The sequence below is a fragment of the Eleginops maclovinus genome, chromosome 9 (assembly GCF_036324505.1).
Source record: "Eleginops maclovinus isolate JMC-PN-2008 ecotype Puerto Natales chromosome 9, JC_Emac_rtc_rv5, whole genome shotgun sequence".
Taxonomy (NCBI): domain Eukaryota; kingdom Metazoa; phylum Chordata; class Actinopteri; order Perciformes; family Eleginopidae; genus Eleginops; species Eleginops maclovinus.
In genome coordinates this window covers 15,259,281-15,271,235 of record NC_086357.1, presented here as the reverse complement: position 1 = coordinate 15,271,235, position 11,955 = coordinate 15,259,281, and the positions used below count along the sequence as shown (strand labels likewise).

The window sequence follows — 11,955 nt, the reverse complement described above, 5'->3', positions numbered from 1 at the left end:
TATTAATATGGCTTGGTATTTTTACAGATTAGTAGTAGAACGTTTTTTTTGCTGTATACAAAAACAAAAAAGATCTGTTCATGCAATTATTAAAGCAGAAACGAATTTGAGGGATCACATCCGGGTCACCAGATATAACGTTTGATTTCCGCATTGTTAGCACATTAGCATTTAGCAACCTGCTCTGTGGGAATAATTTGCCAGTTAATCAGACCCTGGTCGTTGTTTTCAAGACGGGTAATCCTCGACACAAGACAGAACGAGTAAGCAAAAAGCGAATGAGTGTTTACTGCTTGGTTTTCTTTCTGTTTCGGTGCATTAGCTAACAAGTGTTTGGATAACGTTAATGGGCGGCTAACTGGCTAGCTCCATGCTACGTAGAATATAAACTGTGTTTTAATTATAACATCAATTACTTCAAGTGTTTGTCATGTTTTATGGGGAGGACACATGTCTCGACCAGATGTTCTCAGTGTGGTGTGGAGCTGTAGACTTCACTGCAGACTTCATCAGCTGTCAAAACGAAACCAACAGTTATTCGTTAAAAATATGTTATGTTTTTGTAAACGGATGCTAGAAAACATACAGCTTGTGATAACTAAGAGGATATTGCCAAATATATGAACTACAAAAACACCACAAGGAGATATTTACACGAATATTTAATCAGTTTAGGATACATATCCAAAAGTAGGGCTTGTAAACAGACTTCATTCAAGTCACATGAACAGGTAACTGGTAACCGATAAGGAGATCAGGATAAAACAGACACAAACAGCATCACAGTGGTTGGAGAGACACTGGGAGAATAAACTGGACTTATTCACCAGGTATTCATCTATCTAGTTCACGGAATACTGTTTTCACCTTATTATAAAGGACAAATGCAAGCATAAAAAATATCCTCAATGGCCCATTACAGAATATTTAGCATTTCATTTCTGAGTTCTGATGCATGTCATTACTTGAACATTGCAGCCGGTAAAGGTGTTTTGGTATTGTTTGTATTATTAGTTTAAATGTGCATGTTAACTAGGCTGTCAAATCAATGCAATTAAGTGAATAGTACAATATTTCCCTCTAATGTAGTGGAAAAGTAGAAAAATAAAGTAAAATACAATTCTACTTGAGTAAAGTAAATGTTCTCACCACTGCTGCTCAGAGCAAACACATATTCACATTAACAACACAACTAACATTAGCTATTAATCAAATATTTAGGATTTATTATCAATTGTTATTGACTCAACATTTTGTCTTTAAAATATTCAATAATAATATTTTTAAAAAGAAAAATCCAAACCCCACTTAATAGATCTGTAGGTTTTGACGCTATCTCAGAGCCTTCATCAGCGCAACAAATTTGATCAGTTGTGACCTGGACTTTCAGTCACGTGATAAAGGAGTCAAATATAGGGGTGAGAGAAAATACAATATTCAGACTGCAGTATAATCCACTTTAATCAACTCATCTCAAATGTCCTAGTATGGCATTGGTTCTTCCGGCAAACACATGGATTGCTAGAAGGGAGATGCTGTCGTGTTTTCTGGGAAACAGCTTCTGTAGAATTTGCCCTTTATTTTGGCCCCAGGCAACAGAACAGCCTACAGTAAAATGTGGAGCGACAGTGCAACATTTGCCACAGTTATAACACAGACGTTGAAGTGTCAGCATCATGCAGCTGAGTCACACTCAGTGAGACTCTATATCAGGAACACACAGCTGGAAATGTGGCGATGGTCGGCTGAAAAGCAGCAGCTCCTCCATGAAGCAGCAGAGAGACGTCGGTCCTGAGCAGGGCCTTCACTTAAGTAACAATTTCACTTTGATAGCATTTGACCTTAGCTGAGGGCGAGGTCTAGGTTTTCACATGTTGAGTTTTGTGTCAATAATTTGATTGTCAGTTAGACCAGGTGCTGCCATGTAAACAGTCTGAAATTTGTTTTAATTGTTCAACATCTCAGGTCTCATGTGTTTACCTGGTTTCCCTCAGGGTGTCAGGTCTGGTCCAGGGTCGTCGAACAGTTAATGCACAGAGTAAAGAGGCGGAAAATTGAACACAAAAGAGAAGACAGCCAGGAAAGGTATGTTTCATTTTAACGATCGAAGCTGTAAGTAGCATTATTTTCATCAATGATATTTTTTTGTCAGAGGAACATTTTCTTAATGGTGTTTGCTGCCGAGAAGTATTACGAGATATACAAATAAGTGTGTAAAGACATTTTAATAGTCCGTGGAAAATGTATTTTGTTGTATGATGACGAAAATTTCAGGCATGCACAATCAGTATCCCTTTTAAATCACTTCTGAAAATATATATTTTTATATATGTGGATACTCCATTTTCTATTCCATTGTCTTTACCATCGTAGTGTAGCATGTTTTAATGCTTGACTTTACCAATCAGCACTATATACAGTAAAAAGCTGAGGCTGATGGGAATTTCATTTTTTGCTTACATAACGGATCATGAAACATAGTATTTTGACCTGCTAGTGCTCCTGAAAAGTTAAGAGATCATCTTTAGAAAATATCCTCAGTGGGACGGGAATTTGTGAACCTAAATTCCTGGCAGTCACTCCAATAGTTGTTGCTGTTGAATTTCCTTTTTGACCAAAGGGGTGGACCAATCCACTGACAGATTGCCACGGCCATCCATAGTGCCACGCACTTTAAAAATCTATTTGAGATGACTCTCAATACATCAACTAGATTATACGTTTAGAGGAACATTACATAGTCTGTTTTCTGTCAGAACGTCCAAATTACCATGTCAAGTAAACCGTCAAATCAAAGATTCAACCACATTTTGGAGTTTGCTTGTGGTACTTTCCCTCTTGGATTTACTGTAGCTGTATCTGATCAGAGTTTCTTTCTTCAGCGTCAGACTGGCACTGGCAGGCATGACAGGGGTGGACGAGCTCTCTGACAGCACAGAGGTGGTGGAAATGGACGACGTGAATCCCAATAGGTTCCAGGTGGAGAAGCATACCTGGGATGGCCTGAGGAAGATAATCCACAACAGCCACAAGAACACACGTGTGGTTATCAACAAAGCACCACACGACTTCCAGTTCGTCCAGAAAGATGAGACCAGCCCACAATCCCACCGTATTTACTACCTAGGTGAGCTTGGGACAGAACTGGATTATTTTCATGCAGGGTCTGAAATAAGTACACGATAATGTAATTTTTTCTACTCTTGAAGAAAATGATGAATATACAGCTGAGATAAAATGGTTTTGGCAGGCACAGACTCCTTGGCCTTCAGATTCAGTTGCTTCCTTTCTGTCTTTTGGAAAGCTAGCATGTTTCTGTGAATAATATGTGGCTACAGCTGGTGAGTCACAGTTATCAGCCTGCAACTGTTTTCAGACTCTTTTGATATCTACCGAGCTGCAGTAGATCAAGGCTGTGTGTGCTTGGGCAAACCTCTAACTCTACTAGGAACACAGATTTAATCTGAGGCCATCTTTCTGCTTTCTCTGTTGCAGCTGTAGTGCACAAAATCAGTAGAAAATGGTTGCTCCTCTTTCCTGCTTTTCCTCGTGTGCGTCAGTTGTATTATGTGATATCATTTCCATTTCTGTCAAGTGTTGTTATGTGCACCACATACCCATGTAGCTCTGTTGTTGACTATTCCTGTGTTTGTGCTCTCATAGGAATGCCTTACGCCAGCAGGGATAATTCTTTACTCTACTCAGAAATTCCCAGGAAGGTCCGCAAGGATGCTCTATTGGTTTTGTCATGGAAAGCGATGCTGAATCACTTTCAGGTGAGAAGGACATTTAGTTCATTCTGACACTTCCACTTAATTCCTATGTCGTTCACTCACCCTGTGTTACTCTGAATTCTTGAAGAAAGCTTTTTTTCACGTGCATCTACATTGAATAAAAAATAAAGAAAATAAATTGAAGTTAATGGAGGCTAATTTCTCTGCTAGGCCATTGACTGTATTAAACACATCAATTGTTATTGCATGAAAAAGAAGTGTGCCTGCACATCAAGAGTTTGATTATGCACGTGTGATTTAAAAAAAAATTACCTTTTTAAAATGTTCCCCTGACGACAAATACGAGACCACTCTATTTCCTAACAGAAGTTGTTGCCACTGAAAGGAGAAAATATTAGAAGTTATAATCATTGGTACAGGCTAATTATTTCTTTAATTCAGTGTGGTAAGGTTCTCTTACAGTTTGTTTGTTTTCCATGCCCTGAACAAACTCTATGACTTTGACCCGTTCGGCCAGCATTATCACGTTGTGTGTCCTCCTGTCACCCTGACCTTAGGCCAGCCCTCACCACGGGGGCTTCTCTCGGGAGGAGGAGCTGCTGCGAGAGAGGAAACGTTTGGGGGTGTCTGGCATCACCTCCTATGAATACCACCGACCCAGTGGCCTCATGCTGTTTCAGGCCAACAGCAGCCTGTATTACTGCCGCGACGGTGGAAACAACACTTTCACGGTGAGTGTAACAGGACTTTCAGTGCCAAGTCGCACAGTGAATGATGGCTAAGATTGCTAAATGGGTCAATAATAATAACCAAATAATAATTCTAAACAGGAAAGTTGCATTACAGAAATACAAAAAGATACATTTGAGGTCATTTTGAAACGTTTGTTTATTTTAAGGTTCTCCAACAGAAAGCACTGGAAAAGACATTTTTCCAACATAGACATTTCCATCTCAGTAAATCTCTTACAGAACCCCCCCCCCCACAAAAGAAGAGTTTAAACAAAATGAAACCCATATAACTCCAAAATGTCATCAAACATTGAGCGTTGGATTGTTTATTTAACTTATGAAGGCAGACTATTCTTTCAGCACATACAGGAATATTAGTCAGTGTTTTCCATCTTTACCTAAAGCTAATGACAAAGTGTGTAACTCCAGGTGTTGTGACCTCAGATGTCCTCTGTGTGTTTGTGCAGACTTCTCCAATGCATCCTGTTGAGATTAAGAGCCAGAGTCCAGGAACCCGCATGGATCCCAAGATCTGCCACGGGGACCCCAACTTCATTGGTTTCATCAACAACAACGACATTTGGGTGACCAGCATTGAGACGAGGGAGGAGAGGAGGCTCACATTCTGCCACAAAGGTCAGGGCTGAGACGGTCAGATCTTCCTGGAGAATGCTTCCTGTTACTTTCAGGTTTTTCACTGTGTTTTTATTTTTCTCTGTACTCGTTTAGGTATTAATAACCCAAAAGAGGACCCCAAATCTGCCGGTGTAGCCACGTTTGTTACGCAGGAAGAGTTTGACCGTTTTACCGGATACTGGTGGTCACCAGCTGCTCGTGAAGGTGAGTGAGAAAAAGACACAGGTTGTTGTTGTAGTTTAATATTAAAACTTATTATCAACAGTCAAACAAAGGTGGGTTATAATTTACTTAAATAATGAATATTTATTTATTTGACGCTTTGCTTTGTTTTTTAGAATGATCGTGATAATTATTCACATGTAGTTCTCGGTTCATCTTTGACTGGTTTTACTGGGTTTTTTTCTCTCTGGTTCAGAATCCGATGGGGGTAAAACTCTGCAGATTCTGTATGAGGAAGTGGACGAGTCTAAGGTCGAGGTCATTCATGTTCCATCTCCAGCTTTGGAGGAGCGAAAAACAGACGTCTACAGATACCCACGTGCAGGTACAGATACAGACATAAACAAAAAAAGCCTTTGTTTTAAAATGCATAACTTTAGCTATGATAAAGCCTAGCCTTTACACTACACGGGCCGAAACTGAGACTTTTGAGAGAATCGCTGGAACATAAGCCAGTTTTATTTTGTCTTCAGGCAGCAAGAATCCCGACATTACTCTCAAAATAGCAGAAATCAGGACGGACAATCTCGGCAAAGTGAGTGCTTATAAAATAAAATGATTACCAGAAGGTTCTTCGGGAAGAGGTCTTTAAATGCCAGCTTCATGTTGTGTCCCCCTCAGATTATCAGCACACAGGAGAAGGAGTTGCCTGCTCCCTTCACCAGCATGTTCCCTTGGGCTGAGTATATCACCAGAGCTGGATGGACCAAAGACGGCAGATAGTAAGTATTTTTTCTGTAAAACTTTAAAAAATCACACTGTGATTTTAAAAGCCTGCCCTTTAAATTATCTTTAAACTTTGCCGAGATCACAAAGTTCCAAATCCGAGAACTGAGTAACATGATATAAATTTGCATGCTTAACACCTCTCCCTTTCTGTGCGTCAGTGCGTGGGCGGTGATGATGGACCGGCGGCAGCAGCGTCTCCAGCTTGTCCTGCTGCCTCCAGCGCTCTTCATCCCTGCACATCAGGCTGAGGCCAGCAGGCAGGAGAGCCTTGAGGCCCTCGGAGACTCTGTCCATCCCTTCATCATCTACCAGGAGACCAGCGACATCTGGATCAATGTGAGGGTTCTGTTCATACTGAAGCCTGAAGGTTTCTTGATTTATGTCTGATTCAGTAATGATGCTCCCTCTCATCTTTGAGCTGCATTTAGTCCGTTATTGTTCCTAAATGTTTTAATGTCTGTTGCGAATAGTTGGATGTTTTGTTAGCTTGGATTAACTTTAATAACATTTTGGTGTATCACAACTACATATTGTGATTGTGTCTGGCTCATTGTATGATTTATGATAAAAGCATGGGTAATGGTTAAATTTGTATTTAAATAGCACAGTTTTCAGCGGGAAAGCCATCATGACTTTCTATTTGTGTTTAGGTCCACGACATCTTCAATCCATTGGTCCAAACCAGTGATGAAGAGATCACCTTCATAACCGTGAATGAATCAAAAACAGGTTTCTGCCACCTGTATAAGATCACCAGCATGTTGCAGCGGGGCAGCTACACCTGGGCCAATGGCTACACACACTCCGAAGGTAACAGCATCGACAAGCACAGGCTGATACCGGCAGGCACACATCACCCGAAACTTACATCAGTGAAGAAACATATCCCTGTAGTTATTTACTTTAATTTAGCCCAACAATGAAATACCAGACAACATAATTCAACCAGTTTGGGGGAAATGAATTGAGCATAAGCCTTGCTGCTATCTCTTTTATATTTTTCCACCTTTTAATTTAGTATGACGTACTGATCAGTGTTGAGTAATCGGTTGTAGTCAATTTATGATATATTTCATTTTCTAAAGATCATTGGATTATTGCAAGGTGTCGATGAGACTCTACAGGCAAATAATAATAATAATAATTTAAAAAACTTATAATAAACAACGATTCGTGCCCTGAAGTGAAAAACTGATTGTATTATGATAAAGTTATTTAATATTGCCCTTGCTGTCAAAGCCTTCTCAGTCCTCTCCTCTCCTCCCACCAGATGACTTCAAGTGTCCGGTCAAAGACGAGGTGACAGTAACCAGTGGGGAGTGGGAGGTGCTGGCCAATCATGGAGCGAAGGTAAAGCGCTGACCACAAATCAGTTTGAGGTTGCTGACATGTAACTGCATCCACAGCAGGAGTAATTAACCACCACAATCCCTCATCAGTAACACAACAAACAGACCCTGTTCAAACATGTTGCTCTGTGTTTGTGCAGCGGTCGTCCAGTCCTCAGATCTGGGTGGACGAGGCAGCGAAGCAGGTTTACTTCCAGGGAACCAAAGACTCTCCTCTGGAGCATCACCTTTATGTCGTCAGCTACGACTCGCCGGGGGAAATCGTCCGACTCACTAAACCTGGCTTCTCCCACAGCTGTTCAGTGAGCCAGGTGTGTAACCTCATGAGTACTTCCTTCATATATATACATTTTTAAACCGTGGCAGTTTGTTTTCCTGAATTTGATTTTTCTCCATAGATTTCGGCACATATATAAATATTTGTTGGATGCTGGTCAACCCTGTTTTGTGTTGCTTATTTTTCCTTACAGACTTTTGACCTGTTCGTCACCCATTACAGCAGCCTGTCCACGGCGCCCTGTGTGCACATCTACAAGCTGCAGGGCTCGGATGACGACCCGCTGCACAAAGAGCCTCAGTTCTGGGCGAGCATGATGGAGTCCTCTGGTACGGACAACTGGTTACATAAAAACTCAAATAACATGAGACTTGGAAAAATGGTGTTTAAACATTTGTTTTCAATTCATGCTGGGTCGTTCCTTACTAACTCAACAAGTGAGTTAATAAGGAATGACCCAGCATGAATCAACAAGTGAGTTAATAAGGAATGACCATTTAATGGCTTTTCTTTTTAAAAGCATGTGAAAATAGTACTGATACGTTTGAACTATTAACATTAACTTAAAGTTTTCATGCATTTGAAAATGTAAAATAATTACCTTTTTTTTATGTTACTGTAGATTTAAATATATATATTTTTCCCAGGTTTCCCAATGGACTACACTCCTCCAGAGATCTTTAGCTTCACAGGGAAGTCGGGCTTCGAGCTGTACGGTATGTTGTACAAACCGAAGAAGGTTGTCCCCGGCAGGAAGCATCCCACTGTGGTGTTCGTGTACGGCGGTCCGCAGGTTAGATACTTTAACTTTTTTATTTTTTACTGGTTTATTTAATGAACTTTGACTTATGTATGAATTTAAATTATTTTACTTGGCAAGAAGATGTTGTGTTGGTCCTTTCTACTTTAATAAATGGTAACTAACTTGTGTCTTTGATCTTGAAAAAGCAACAGGCCGCCAAAGCTTTGCTTTAAAAGTAAGAAATCAAATGACATAACTGTAACCATGTTGTTATTCTTTCCTCCAGGTCCAGTTAGTGAATAACTCGTATAAAGGAGTGAAGTACCTGCGGCTGAGCACGCTGGCGTCTCTTGGCTATGCCGTGCTTGTGATTGATGGACGAGGCTCCTGTCAGCGAGGACTCAAGTTTGAAGGAGCTGTGAAAGACAAAATGGTAGTTAACACAAATCATCTGTCTGCCTCCGACAGACTCAGACAGGGACGAGCCGTTAACACAAACTGGGACTAAACATGTTTGCCAACAACCTTCATTTCCATGACTTAGACTACATGTTGGTGGGAAAAAAATTGAAAACAGTAGCGCACAATGAACACAGTCAGGAGGAATAGCGACCGTGATGTTTTAAGACCTAATTTCTCTCTCTCTTTATATATATATGCAGCTTAAATTGAGACATACTGAGTAGCCACCACTACCTCCTGCATCCAAACTGTGATGAGTCGGGTGAGTAACCTCTCTGTTTCCTCCAATCAGGGTCAGGTGGAGATTGAAGACCAGGTGGAGGGTTTGCACTACGTAGCTGAGAAGTACGCGTTTGTGGACCTGAGTCGTGTTGCCATCCACGGCTGGTCGTACGGAGGTTTCCTCTCCCTCATGGGCCTCATCCACAAACCAGACATCTTCAAGGTCAGAGAAATCACTGTTTACTTTGTTTGTGTGCTAACTGATGTGCAGTAAGTGGGCGACCAGTTTAACAGACTTATACGCAGATGTTGGAATTAATCCTATGGACAACTTTTAGCAACTAATATATTTTGTATTTACCATTTCAACTTTCGGCTCTTTCTTCATCTGTGAAAACGTTGATGTAAAACGTTGATTCTATTTGACACTGTTTGTGTTTTTTTTAAGGTCGCCATCGCAGGAGCTCCTGTGACGTTGTGGATGGCCTACGACACTGGCTACACAGAGCGGTATCTGGACACGCCTGAGAAAAACCCCAAGGGTTACGAGGCTTGTTCGGTCGCCCTGCACGTCGACAAGCTCCCCAATGAGTGAGACATTTAAAACATGGAATTTAGTTTGGATTTTCTAAATCTATTACTATTCAGTTACTGTGTCCACTATCATCTATGACAAATACCCTATATAAAATACATTGTGATGCTTTACCTTCTGTCATAGATCTTAAATATTACAACAAGGTTACTACAGTTAATGTGACTGAATAACACAGAATGTATTTCACTTGTACCTTTAAGCTAATGTATGTAGTGATCAGTGTCCCTGTCAGCTGTAAAATCAGTAACATTTACTCCTACATGTTTACAAGTAAACAACAAGATCAGATGAACTAAGAACTCCATCCCTCTGACACAGGCCTAACAGATTGCTGATCCTGCACGGGTTTCTAGATGAGAACGTGCACTTTTTCCACACTAACTTCTTGGTGTCTCAACTCATCCGCGCAGGAAAACCATACAGCCTGCAGGTAAGCGGATGAACACATTTGTACTGACTGAAGTGAAGCCTGTTCAGCTGATCCAATGATGATTGAACATGTCTTTTGTTTTCCCAGATTTATCCCAATGAGCGACACAGCATCCGATGTCCAGAGTCTGGAGAACATTACGAGATTACGCTGCTGCACTTCCTCCAGCAGAACCTCTGATAAGCCTTTCCACACACTGACCTTTCCTTCCTCAATTCCTAACCTCATCTTCTTGTCTCCTGTTTCCATTTCCTCCATTTATTTAAACCTGCATCTCCTTTCACTTGGTTTTATGATATGCAAGCTATGCCTTGAAGCACCTCAAGAGTTAGTCTGCAGTTTTAAAGGTGCTGAAGCTTTTTAGCATCAATAAATATGAGATTTGAATATCACTACCATAAAGTAAACCATGTCTGAGAGAAAGGGGTCTTGTAGTCTTAACACTGTATCTACAGTGGAGGGAAATATGCTGGGATGCTTTGAGGCCCCGTAACATGCAGAGGGCGCCATTCACCCAAAACACACAGGGCTGAAGGCAGACGGTGACACGAAAACCATCACAATGTGACAGTTATGTTCAAAATGCTGCTCGATGCACCATTACTAGAACTTTATCAGCAATGCAAAAAGTACAGAAGTGGACCTGCTGCGCTCGGTTCTTCTTTTTTTTGTGCCATTCCTTTTTTTTTTTTATTGAACTCTCACTTCATTTTGAACGCAACTGATAGAGTTATCATTTGTCTGTGTCTGAAAATAAACACTGGAATAAATTAGTCATTGTAAAGCTCTAAAAGAGCAATTAAGCAAGCTCTTAAATCCCCTTTTGTACTGTGTGCCCTCATGCGCCATCAAAGACGTCTTATGTGTTGTGCCACATTTTTCCACATCTAAAAGACAAAAAAAACACAGGCCACGTTTTTATTGTGTTGTGAAAAAAATAGTATTTTATGAATTCTTATGCAATCATAAAAAATGGAAATATGTAGCGACATGTTGCTGTTTCACTCACTTGCTTGCTTTATTTTCCGGGGAGCTTCTTTTTCTTCTTCTGCTGCTGAGGTTTTTTGCACATATTACGTATATTTGCCTTGGTGCCAACAAACTGACCTATAAATGATGTATGACACAGCTGTTGGCAGTCTGAGGTGCCTTGCTCGTAAAGTATATATCAGGGAATCTGTCTGAGGACCTACGAGAATAAAATGCCTTTTTACGTGTGTGTCTGATGACCATCTGTAAGATGAGCAGCCATGAACTCAACGTGGTTAATTGTACTCTCAGATATGGAAGAAATAAACAGAAGTGAACAATCTTTTTCAACGTTTATTCTGCTCGTGAAATGTATTCTTTTAGAACGTTTTTTATTGGTCATTATTTTGTCAAATAACACAAAAAAATCAATGTGTTTACAATCCCCACCGGACAGTTTTTTAAACTGTATTGGGCTTTTTGAGTTTAAGGAAGAGATTAAACAGAATTCAAATTTCCCCAAGTTGAATGACAGGACCAAAGTTTCCCAGCAGAATATTGCCCAGAGCATCACACTGCCTCTGCCGGCTTGCTTCCTCCCCATAGTGCGTCCTGGTGCCATATGTCTTCCCCAGGTAAGCGGCGCACACCACCATCCACATGATGTAAAAGAAACCGTGATTCATCAGACCAGGCCACCTTCTTCCATTGCTCCATGGTCCAGTTCTGATGCTCACGTGCCCATTGAAGGCGCTTTTGGCGGTGGACGGGGGTCAGCATGGGCACCCTGACCGATCTGCGGCTACGCATCCCCATACGCAACAAACTGCGATGCACTGTGTGTTCTGACACAG

The 11,955-nt window shown here is 40.9% G+C and overlaps 1 protein-coding gene across 1 annotated transcript; it reads left to right on the top strand.

The window, feature by feature from the left end:
- The first annotated feature begins 17 nt into the window (after nucleotides 1–17).
- LOC134869957 (dipeptidyl peptidase 9-like) lies at nucleotides 18–11,444 on the top strand. The gene is made up of 21 exons (XM_063891936.1): nucleotides 18–263; nucleotides 1,995–2,085; nucleotides 2,883–3,127; nucleotides 3,664–3,776; nucleotides 4,292–4,465; nucleotides 4,933–5,101; nucleotides 5,195–5,305; nucleotides 5,520–5,648; nucleotides 5,797–5,858; nucleotides 5,945–6,045; nucleotides 6,211–6,388; nucleotides 6,703–6,862; nucleotides 7,323–7,402; nucleotides 7,542–7,712; nucleotides 7,872–8,007; nucleotides 8,326–8,471; nucleotides 8,707–8,853; nucleotides 9,175–9,327; nucleotides 9,553–9,695; nucleotides 10,021–10,132; nucleotides 10,220–11,444. Exons 2-21 carry the CDS (start codon nucleotides 2,030–2,032, stop codon nucleotides 10,310–10,312), a joined length of 2,679 nt encoding a protein of 892 aa, XP_063748006.1. The 5' UTR covers nucleotides 18–263; nucleotides 1,995–2,029; the 3' UTR covers nucleotides 10,313–11,444.
- The last annotated feature ends 511 nt before the right edge of the window (nucleotides 11,445–11,955 follow it).